Raw genomic sequence first — 12281 nt, forward strand, 5'->3', positions numbered from 1 at the left:
ATATAGTTCATAGATAGTTAGTGGGCATTGCTCACTGGATTGGAGCTTTTGCGTCACATTTTTTTTTCAAGACGTGCTCCAAAAACGGAATTAATCTCATTTTATGTTTGGCTCTAGGACCCTCAACTCTTACAGATAAAATCATAATAATAACTTTTGTAGGCCCCGGTTGAAAACACCCACAAACACTTTGACATTTTCGTCCCCCAATTGTGATGGACCTGAACTCAAAAACTTTCCTTTGGTGGCTTGTAGATTCAGATTGTTTATTGGAATTGAGCATTCTCTAAAACTTACTAATTCAACAAAATACATTCAACAAAAATTTGGGGCCTCGATAATTAAAAAAAAAATTCCAATTGTTCTGCTTATGAGCCCATGTAATAATAATAATTATAAATTGTGCCAAAATGTGTCTTCGTACCCCATCTACAACATTAGAAAGTACAAGTCAATGAGCTGCTTTCGTTCGCACGTGTTAGATAATAATCTTGATAGATTAAAATTACTACGGAATGCAAATAAGCGACATCAGCCTGTGCGTATTCAACATCACGGCAGAGGGAACTCTGTGTTAACGGACACCATTGAAATCTTTATTTATACTCGAGGAATCCGATGAGTCACCAAGCTCTTTTTCACGGATAATAATCATTCAAATTTGTAATGCGCATCCCATCCTAGGATCCACATGCGCAATGCATGGGAAGCAGGAAACACAGAATCAGGGGGCCATGCGACCAAACTAAAGAGGGAAGGCCACTTGCAAGAAATTGATTTTCAAAGCAGACTTACATATTCTTGATTTCCAGTGTGCGCACAGGGTCAAAACGTTACAACAACAAACAACACAACGAGAATGCGGTAGGAGTGCAGAATGTCGGAAAGGTACGAAACAAATATGCAAATACAACGATGTTTATTTATTTTACCAGCTAAAGCCCACTGAGCGATTAGCTTATTGTTTTTTTTTCAGATGCGACCTGGCCACAAATGATGGCTCAATCGATCAACAAGAATCCAATATCTTCATACAGTAGCATTCGAGACGACGACAGCGAACGCGCTTACACCGGTCGGTATTCGGAGGCCGCGGATCGGGACAGCGGCTGCGTTTGACACGAGCAGCACATCGCGATAGCCGGCAGAGTCCCGGGGATTCAAATCTGCGCATCACCCGGAGCGATGGCAAAGCCGCGGCAAACGTTTCGAGCTTGGGCGGCAGTGGCGGTGGCGGCGGGCGCGATAGATATCCCCAAAGGCTGGAGAAACCTTTAAAAGTGGCAGCGCAGACGCAGATAACGCGGGAGAGAGTCGAGATAGTCGTTCCGGCGAAAGGCCAAAAGACTTTACGCGAGAGCGCTGCGCCGCAGGCATTGTGCGCGTCGCCTTCCACCTGATTTTACTTTTTTTTTGTTTTAATTTCGCCGGGGAAAGTTTTAGCGAGCGATGATGATAAAAAAAACCCCTCGCACTGAAGTCATTGAGATATTTCATGACCTTTATAAGCCCTCGGCCGTAAAATTTTACACGGAAGGAACAGAGTAGAGAGAGAGAGAGAGGGGGATAAAGGTGTGGTTAAACGTGGCGCGGTATAAATTGAAAAAATCCCCCTCCCCCCCCCCCCAGTAAAACACACATTCAAAACTCGCTCTGATTTCGGCGCAATTAAAGCGCATTTTCCGGCGAGATGAAGCTCTCTCATGAAGATTTATCGTCTCGATATTGTTGTAGTGTTTTCCGTGCACCTCTCAACCCCACGGGCCCCGTACGGGCAAGATTAATACCAGGGGACAATGAAATCGAGTTGCCTTGCCTTGTAACTTTATCGCTGAAAGTGTGTATTACCAGCGGTAACCTTTATTTACTTTCGTCAGGCTATTAAGCACGGGGGTCTAGTAATTACTCCCCAGCCCGCACACTTAAACCCTTTGTGGCAGAGACCACTGCCTAATTGAGTTCATTTTCATTTCCTCTCCGTCCCCTCGAATTAATCAAGTGATAAATCCGTGAAGGGGCGATCGTGGCGGCACTGGGCAGTGGGATTAGCTTAACTGGCGGTGCCTCTGGGCCCCCCTCTATCACCCGCCCCCCTCCCCCTACTCACCCCCCTCCACCCCACCCCACCTCTCCTCCTGCCACTTGACCCCCTGACCCTTGGCTCCCCCATTTGTCAGCTGTTCCCCGCTACACGACGGCTGTGCGACCGTGCGTCGGGGCACTGCGCGCACGCACAGCGGTCACGCGCCGCACAGCGCGCGCGCGGAATGGCAAGTAGAAAATAGCATGCGCGCCAGGACAGCATGCACACAATAGCAAAACGGCAGGCGCATTGCACACAGCATAGCATAGAAATAGCATGGCATACACACCGCATAGCGTAGACATAGGACACACACAGCATAGCATACACACGGCATAGCATACACACCCGCACAGAGCATAGCCACAGCATTGCATACACATCGTACGGAGCATTCACACCGCATAGCATATGAACACACAAATACAGCACGTATACTACACATGGGTCACATGACAGGCACACACGCACCACACACATGCACGCAACATGCACACGCACACACCTATGCCACGCAAACAGCACACACAGAGCGCTTATCTATATTGCTGGTCCCAAGCTCGTGGTGGAAATTCCATATTCTTATGGTGGGGGCAATTCCATCCCGATGTCGATATAAACCCCCACCAAACTACACCATCCTCTGAGCGGTGCTTGAACTCGCGACCCTCACAGCCGCGCTCTCTCCGCCGCGCAGTGCGAGCGCGAGGGGGCTCGGGGCCCGTGCGTCGAGGAAGAGCGACGCGCAGACGCGCACGCCCGCGTGACACGGGGGGGGGGGGGTGGAGGGGGGTAGGGTGGCGGCAGCGTCCGTGGATGAGAAGATTTGCTCGGAAGCACCCCCTCCACCGTCGAAACGATGACAGCCCCTGGGCTCAGCGCTGATCTCCCGAGCGCAGGCGATTGGATCTCGGGGGTGAAAAAACAAGCGCGTGTCATCCTCGCCGCTCGACTCCCTCGGCTCCGGGCGCAGCGTTTTCAGCGGACGCGGGCTGCGCGGAGGGAGTGGTCGTGGCGGAGCGGTGGCATTGCGGTTGGGGCGTGGATCCTGGCCGGCCGAGTTCGATTCCGCGACTTTGACTGCATCGGTGGCGAATGTCCGAACCCGTCCCGGACAATCTCCTCGATCGACTCAGCCTTAAGCGAGTGCCCGGCGCGGTGGGCTAAAGCACCAGGGATACAGAGGGGTGGAGTTGGGCGCTTTGCTGGCCGCATCACCCCCTTGAGCGCCGTGGCCGGCCTTAATAGGTGCTCGCCGACCAGTTTATAAGGCGCCACGGAGACTGTTTGTCGTTTTTACGAGTGCGCGTGTGCGTGTGGCGGTTTTAACGACACATTTATATTTACGTGTGTGTGCGCGCGCGCGCATCCAGCCCGATGCTCTTATGCTGCCACATAAACGTGTGAGGGGCGGGCGTGGTGGCGTGGAATGCGTGCACCTGTGCGCTGGGCCGCTCCCCTGCCCGGGCGCGCAGTCTCTCGGCACGGTGCGCCACTTTAACACGGAGTGGGCTTTCACGACCACTGTCATCCAGAAAACAGGTTTTGTTGTTGTTGTTGTTGGGGTTAGATCGCGTAAATAGAAATTTGTCGTGAAACCCGTCACCACCCGACACGGCCAATTGACGAACCGTACTAGTTGGCTGTGTCGGGTGGTGGCGGGTTTAACGACACATTTATTATTTACGCGATCTAACCCCAACAAAACAGCAACCCGTGTTACAGTGTGCCACCATTATTATTGCGATTGCTAATCTGGCCTCTCACGAATCCGGCGACCAAAGGGTGAGCCCTCCGGATGGCGGTGGTCTCGCGACTCTGTCACGGCTGCCCTTGAATGGTTGCTTGGATTATGTCATGAAGAGAAGGCCTCTGGTCCAGGTTGTGGTGGTGGTGATGAGACTCTTTAAAGAGAGATGTGGGTGTTGACTCTGCAGCGGCTGTGGGTTTATAGCAGGCGGCATCAACGTCGTTGGTCACGTTGACCTGCCGACGACCCACTGAGGTCACGCAAACTAGAACGACAAAGGAAAAATACCCCCATATAGCCTTTAACACACTGTAGGGGCAAGTGCTGTTAACGAACACCTATGAAGGCTGCAAAGGTACACGAGGGGGTGGGTGGCCGGCACCACGCCCGACCACCTTTGTGTCCCCAGTAGCGATGTTTACACGCCGCACCAGGCACTCATTTCGGAGGCCAAAGTCGACCGAGGGGAGGCCCAAGACCGCTTCGGATGATCGTCACTGCAGTTGGTGACCGCGAGCGGGAATCGAACTCGAGTCCGCCGGGTTCGCAGCGCAGCGCTAACCGCTCCTCACACCAGGACTCATCCCTGGCCCCAGACGTCGAGTCGGAGGTGGCGGTAGTTTAATCTCCCCCCCCCCCCCCCCCCCGTGGGTACCCCGGCGCTGCTCGCGCTCCCGCGGGCTAAATTGCTGATTAAACAAAGACGGCGAGGGGGCTGCTCACACAACTTGAGGCCGGGCGAGTGTGCGCAGCCTTCCCGCCGTCAACACGGCAACGGCACTCGGAGGTCGACTGAAGGCGTCCGGAGAACCGGTGACCTCGCGGCGTTGGAGCACCGAGCCAGCGGCAGCCGAGAGCCCGAGGTCAATTCCTCCGCTGGCCCGGTCTCTCTCCGGCCAGCAGTCCCCGGCTTGGGATCGTGGAGTTTCCGGCGGCGTGAGAGCGGGCGAGGCTCTGCGGGCCCGCGTCGCGCGGCGGCGATCGCCTCTTCCGGCTCGTGCTGAACCGAGATGCCCACTTTGTATAAAATGTGAACCTCTTGTGCCTTCTCGACTTCGATTAACGACTGTCCGTGTTTCGATCTGTGCGCGCGTGCCCCCAGGGAACCGAGTACCCTCCTCTATCGGCCCTGGGAGCCGGCATGGACGACGTAAAGTCTGGGATGGTGGGGCCGGGCACCCCGGAAATGGCGGCGCAGTCGTACCCCCTCGTCACCGGTGAGCGCCGTGCGGCTCCCGCGGCCGCGGTCACTCGGTCTCGCGCTTGACGACGACGGCGATGACGACGATGCTGTTGAGTCCCGCTACCTGAAAGGCGTGGTTAAGTTGAATGCAGATTGAACGCCCGATCGTTTATTCCAATTCATGGATGAATGGAAGCGACCGTTGATGACGGCGATGATGACGGTGATGATGACGGCCATGATGATGATGATGATCATGACGGGCTGACCGCGGTGGAACCCACGACCGCCCGACGGTGAGACCCGAGCTGCGATACGAAGAGCAGCAGACGAACCCTCGGAGCTGCGCACCTTCACTTGCACTCTCGCTCTCTCTCCCTTCTCCTCAACTCTTCCCGCTCGCCTTGCCAACTCCTCCTCCTCCTGCTGCTGCTGCTGGCGGTGACCAATCCCGGGGCAACGCGAGCTCCATTCTGAGACTCAAATCGTCAAATCACTCCCCCTCCCGGCTCCTACACCTTGTCCGCGTCCCATTGTCCGAGCCAACAGGTGCAAGGCTGCTGCTTATATGCATCGAACAAAGGCCGTCTCTGTCTCCCGAGATGGTGATGCATTGTAACAAGTTCTCATTGTGGTCTGAGTCAGCCTAGAGGATGCCCAGGCCAGGTTTACATAGCAATTGAAACAACGATCCCCAGTGTCTACCCATCACCAATGCCAACGAATTGTAACCCACGATCGCTTTGCACCCAGGGGAGGCTCACGATAGCTCTTCCAGCACTTGTCGCTGTCGTTTTATGCGCGTGCGCGTGCGTGCCACGCCACCCATTAATGGATGCTCGTGAACAAAACCTCCTCAATTAACACGCCCGTAACAAACACTAAAGGGCCCTCGAATAAAGTAGCCTACACCGACTGTCGGGGGAAGCGCTGTCAGCGAGCGCAGCGCACGGAGGGGTGCAGCGGGCATCGCCGATCACTGCGCCGCCACTCCCCGCATTCGCAAAACGCACGCGACGGCGCTGCGTTGCGCAACGCAGGTGCGTGGCAGGTGTGAGCGATGGGCGAGGGCGACACGGGCTGTCTCGTGGCGACGCGCAGAGACCGTCGCCCACTCGGCGTTCGAGGCGGATGCAATCGCAGCCCCCCCCCCGCTCCCCCGCCCCCACCCATCGTTCGTCTCGGTGCGCCCCCGGCACCGAGCGGGAATAATCTCCGCCCACCTGTCGGAGATTTGGCGGTGGTGGCGTTAAAAGTTCGCGGGGCGAAGGAACGTCGTTCGTGCGCTCGGCAAAAAAAAATAAAAAACGCGAGCCGCGTAAGAATGCGCCGTTCCGCCGCGCGGCTCATTGGTTCGGGGCGCACTCACGTCGCCGTCGGAGACGCCTCTCTGGGCCCTCGTAGTTCGAGCGATTTAATTTAGGTGGGGGGGGGGGGGGACGGTCCGTAGCCAATCGGCCTGCGTGCGGCCGTGTCTAGGGATCGAACTCTCGGTCCTTGCGCAAACCGGCCCCCGGGGGGCGGAGGGGGTGGTGGTAGGCACTCGGAAGCTCCGGACGACGCAGACGCCTCGTGGTGCGCGGCGGCTCCACGCCCCGCGGCGACGCCGCGCAGACTCAAGCGCGCCTCGCCGGGACCGCGCGTCTCTGGGCAAATCATAATCCGTTTAGAGCGATCAATTTGTACAATTCCTTCGTGTGAGCTCAATTTGCTGGCGATAGCAGGGGGGAGGGGGAAAGAAAAAAAAAGAGAAAAAAAATCCAACTCCACTCGGCGACGATGGCGTGACCCGGGATCGATACGCAGGAAAAACAATTCGCCGAGGAAAATATCGTTGCCGTGCCGTTTCCATTCGCCTCCTCCCGTCGGAGGGGGAGTGCCGCGCGCGCGCTCGGGGTGACGTCATTAGCCCCGCCCTGGTCGAGGCCACCTGGATTCAGACGCAGAGGTCCAGAGGCCGTCGACAGCGTGACGGTGTCCCGTTTGGGCGGGCTGCGTTTGGACAATGCTGCGGCAGCGTGAAGAGCGCGTCCGAATAGAGCACCTCCTTGTCCGCATAGGGGGCAAAAAAACGAGGCAGAAACTGGAACACAAAAAAAGGTCAAAATTGCAAATGGAAGCGTGGAGAGATACACGCTAGGAATGTCACTGAGAGACTGGATTAGTAGCACGGGGATCAGAGGCATGCTATTGACTGTTAAGGGAAGTAAGTGGGCTTGGGCAAGACACGTGGCTCGAAGAGACGATGGTCAATGGACCAGACTAGTCATGGAATGGCACCGAATGGAATGACTGCAGTGGAGATGGAGCGACGAGATCAGATTGGGTGCAGGAGTGAGATGGACTGCGTCATTACAGGATGGTGAAGAATGGAGATGACATGGGGTTTCCTTCATCTAGCAGTGGATAGACAATGGGTGATGACTATAACATTTTTTGGACAAGGAACAGTGTTTGTCTGTCTGCGTGGACGGGTCCGTGTGTCCCGCAGTAACCTGGTCGTCTCCCTCCATCTCTCCCAGTGCTGTCGTAGCGGAAATCGTGGTCGTTATCTAGCTCTGATAGAATCGAGCGCAATATTGTTCACCCGATTGTTATACAATGGTTAACAATTAACGACAGCCACTACCTCCCCCCCTTCCCATGTCTCCTTCTCGTCTCTCTGTTACTGCTACTGTGACGGTCGTTGGTACAGCCACACTCTCATCAATGATCTGTCTCTTCCTCACCTCTCTCAGCGAACACTGCTGTCAGACGCTGTTCTCGGTCGGTGGGTGAGTGGTGGGTAGGTGGGTGGCGAGTGGGTAGGTGAGTGGTGGGTGGGTGGTGAGTGGGTAGGTGAGTGGTGGGTGGGTGGGTGGCGAGTGGGTAGGTGAGTGGTGGGTGGGTGGCGAGTGGGTAGGTGAGTGGTGGGTGGGTGGGTGGTGAGTGGGTAGGTGAGTGGTGGGTGGGTGGCGAGTGGGTAGGTGAGTGGTGGGTGGGTGGGTGGTGAGTGGGTAGGTGAGTGGTGGGTGGCGAGTGGATAGGTGAGTGGTGGGTGGGTGGCGAGTGGGTAGGTGAGTGGTGGGTGGGTGGGTGGCGAGTGGGTAGGTGAGTGGTAGGTGGGTGGCGAGTGGGTAGGTGAGTGGTGGGTGGGTGGCGAGTGGGTAGGTGAGTGGTGGGTGGGTGGTGAGTGGGTAGGTGAGTGGTGGGTGGGTGGCGAGTAGGTAGGTGAGTGGTGGGTGGGTGGCGAGTGGGTAGGTGAGTGGTGGGTGGGTGGCGAGTGGGTAGGTGAGTGGTGGGTGGGTGGGAGGTGAGTGGCTAGGTGAGTGGTGGGTGGGTGGCGAGTGGGTAGGTGAGTGGTGGGTGGGTCGGTGGTGAGTGGGTAGGTGAGTGGTGGGTGGGTGGCGAGTGGGTAGGTGAGTGGTGGGTGGGTGGTGAGTGGGTAGGTGAGTGGTGGGTGGGTGGCGAGTGGGTAGGTGGGTGGTGGGTGGGTGGCGAGTGGGTAGGTGAATGGTGGGTGGGTGGTGAGTGGGTAGGTGAGTGATGGGTGGGTGGGTAGCGAGTGGGTAGGTGAGTGGTGGGTGGCGAGTGGGTAGGTGAGTTTACGAACCAGGTAATATCCCAGCGATGCTAAGGGAGCAGATTGCCATCTTGGCCTCATCAGTGTTTTGATTGTGAGAAGGGCCTCATGTAAGTAAGACAACGATGGCGTCAATGACAGATTCCATAAACAAAGCAGATCGGTACCAAAACCCCTGCAGCTATCATTTGTAGTGAATCTCATACAAATAGTAAACACATAAAACAGACCATGATTAATTTATTTGATCATTTCATCCGCACCGTGAACGATAACGAGGAACAACAAAAAACCCTCGTGGCCTTTTTTCGCGAGTAAAACTTATAATTTAATTTGTAGCCTTCCCAATATATATGTAAAGAAAAATGCTCGCGTTAATATTTTAACGTGTTTTTGTACCTTACTTACCGTACGTTATAATTGTGTGCCGGCGCATAATCGTAAAGTGTTCATTAAATATTCATGGCCCTGTGAATCCGCGCTCATGAATTTAAAAAAAATGTTGCGATCACGCAGAGTGATGCACGTCGGATCAAGTGAGCACAAACCCTTGCGAGTGTTTCAGCGAGGCTCACCCAGCGAGTGTTTCAGGGAGGCTCACCCAGCGAGCGTTTCAGCGAGGCTCACCCAGCGAGCGTTTCAGGGGAGGCTCACCCGGCGAGTGTTTCAGGGAGGCTCACCCAGCGAGCGTTTCAGCGAGACTCACCCAGCGAGCGTTTCAGCGAGGCTCACCCAGCGAGCGTTTCAGCGAGACTCGTCCTGTTAAATGGATACCGACATGCGAGATGAGATCTGGGTATCGGTGTTAATGTTTAGAGGCAGTAGATGAACTAAATAAAATCGTTCGAATAGGCTTCAACAGTGAATCATTTCATTCGACAAATATTAAATGACATTTATATCTTGAATAATCTAGGCCGGTGCCGTTGTAGTTAGAGCACTCAACTCACAAAAATTGAGTCAGGGGTCAATGTACCCCATCATCATACCTTTGGGGTCAATGAAATACATACCAATTCGTACCAATGTTGTTTTCATGGAGACACTGGCCCAGGAACAGTAATGTGGAGTTTCCACCACTGGCTCAAACATGCCAATGGATGTGAGTACTGCCCAACAATGATGTGAGCAGGTGGACTGTTTGACCTTTGAATTATGTTAAATTATTTTTTAGAATCAATCGCTGCTCGAGCACAGCATGGGATGGGACCATCTCCATTGGCAGCTCTCGGCAAAATTTCGATTTAAAGCTTTCGTGACTGCAGGGATTAATCTTCTTGGTCACGTAGAAGGAAAATAATAAAAATAAAACATAATAAAATACAATAAAAATAAAACATAATAAAATACAATTGTATTTTATTATGTTTTATTTTTATTATTTTATCATTTCCCTTCTACGTGACTTTACCGAAAGAACCAAGAAGATGAGCTCTCGGCTAGTTGTGGAAATTCCACATTCCCACGTGCCACCTGCCATGCACTTCCAACAACGTGGTGCTCGTTGTATCGATCCAGGAGGAATGATGGGCTGAGCTGGCACCTGGCCAGAAACTTTACCGATAACAACATCAGTACTTGGAATTACGCTTCAAGAGATGTTTCGTTTTAATAAGAGCAATTAGTTAATTGATCCGGTCAAAGTAAAGTCAACACATCGTCGTTCTCAAGAAATCGTTGGCTCGGCCAGCGGTGAAAATTCCACGTTTCCATATCAGCCGCCAATGTCGCGCCAAACAGAGGGAGAGACTCACCCAGTACATTGTCGAGTTTGCCATGTTCGTTATTTGAAGTTATCTGGCTTTGGGTCTGAAAACATTGAGGCTCGCACAGATTTCACAACCGCAGTGATAAGGTGCGTGCAAGTGAGGCTTTGTTGTGACAAGTGCAAGCTTCGGGTTACATCCATCTGCATTAGGGGCAGAGACACTCCGCATGCTTTTGCATGCGCAATCATGAAGCGATCATTACGCTCAGATTTGTGGGCAATTATTTTGCGAGTTTTGCACCACCGTGCCACCTTGTACCCAGCAGTTTTCCATAAAAGCGGCGCAGGAATGTGAAAAAGCACCACGCGTGCATTATCCATTCTTATTAAACGTTAAGTCCTCCTGAGGTCACTGTGACCTTTCGTGAGGAGGAGGAGGAGGCATCCGATGGCGCGGAGAGACCGGCACAACAACCGACGCGCGGCTGTCCGCATGCCGAGGGCGTTCGTGGATCCACCACGTGGGAGATTTCAGAGGTGGCTCCGAGAGCCGCGGCATTGTGTCGCCTTGGCGACCCGACGGGACGGCTTCTTTTTTCTAGATTTGAAGCTTTCGTGACTGCAAGGATTCATATTCTTAGGTTTTTTCGGTAAAGTCACGTAGGTAAAAACATTAAAATTAATAAAAGTTAAATAAAATAAAAATCACGACGTTTCGGAGGCAACACAAGCTTCCGTCTTCAGGTGGAACCGTCACAGCCACGACAGCTGTATCAAGTAAATGAGGGCTTCTTTTTTGGTTTTCGCTCAAGTCCGTGCTCGTCTCTGCCCCCGGGCGATGCTGAGCCAACGGTGGAAATTCCACGTTTCTGTGGCAGGGGCCAGTATATCCCTAGGTTGACCACTCTGGATGTAATGACCCCAGCGGGGGGCGGTGGGCTAGAGTCGACTCACGGCTCGATGGTTTCCTGCAGGCGGCAAACGAAACTCGAATGGGGCGGCAGAAATTGTCGGCGGAGCACAGACGCGATATTACGACACGTCATGTTTAACACGCACATTGTTGAAAATGTGAGTTAATTGTTGACTAACAATGAACGAATGTGCCTTGAGTCACTTCGCACGCTCTCAGTTATTGCTCTAGAATTGCTGCGGTGCAACGGTTTCAATGTAACAATAATAATGCACACAGCCCTCTGCCCAACGGCTGATGGAAGACGGCCTACTCACGCCGTATTAGTCACCAGGCTCGCTTCAACGTACTTCACCACGCTGGTCACGTGTGGTGTGGTGAAGTGGAGGGGAGAGTGACGCAGGAATGCTTCTGATGCCACTCGCCACTGACGTTTGTCGTGACCGGGAATCGAACTCGGTTGCTGGGATCAAAGCACCGCTCACCGCCACGGTACAACACGACTGCCAAATTCATCTTTATTATTTTATCTGCTTGGGGACTGCTCGCGGTTGCCCCTCGCGAAACCCAATTCCCCGCAGCTCTAAACCCACGCTCCTTCACGCCAGCGCTGGCAGTCGCTTTAAAACACCGTTCAACTGCAGCCTCTGCCAATCATAATTGTTCTGTTTTGCTTTACGTCCCCTCCTTCAATACACGGCGTGGACTACGGCTCAATCGCACCCCCCCCCCCCCCCCATTAGAGCGACTTTCTGGAAGCAGAGCGAGGGCGAAGGAGGCGGGCGCCCCTTAGGAAGCCGCGCGATCGATCGCAGGGCAGCGGCCGGAGGGCTCCCAGCGATCTCGCTCCGCGTGGTGCCCGCCGCCGTAGCTTTGCGCAAGCTACGGACCCGACGGCCCACGAGTTCGATAGCCTGCCACGGCTAATGGCCCTGGCCGCACCGCCCGTTCGTCAACTGGGCAGCAGCATGGTGCAGCGTGATCGCACGGCCCTCCTCCCCCTGCCCCCCCCCCCCCGCCCCTCATTACCAATGCAGCGTGAGGAGGTTGTCATCCAGCAGTCGATTGACACAGAGGGCTGT

The 12281-nt window shown here is 54.3% G+C and overlaps 1 protein-coding gene across 1 annotated transcript in view; it reads left to right on the top strand.

Moving 5' to 3' along the window:
• LOC144934195 (paired box protein Pax-2-A-like) overlaps nt 1-12281 on the top strand; it is a 79667-nt gene that overhangs the window by 33469 nt on the left and 33917 nt on the right. The window contains exon 5 of the mRNA XM_078859774.1: nt 4936-5050. Coding sequence (XP_078715900.1) covers nt 4936-5050 — 115 coding nt within the window. The remainder of the gene's footprint in view (nt 1-4935; nt 5051-12281) is intronic.

The sequence above is a fragment of the Lampetra fluviatilis genome, chromosome 9 (assembly GCF_964198595.1).
Source record: "Lampetra fluviatilis chromosome 9, kcLamFluv1.1, whole genome shotgun sequence".
In the NCBI taxonomy this organism is placed as follows: Eukaryota; Metazoa; Chordata; class Hyperoartia; order Petromyzontiformes; family Petromyzontidae; genus Lampetra; species Lampetra fluviatilis.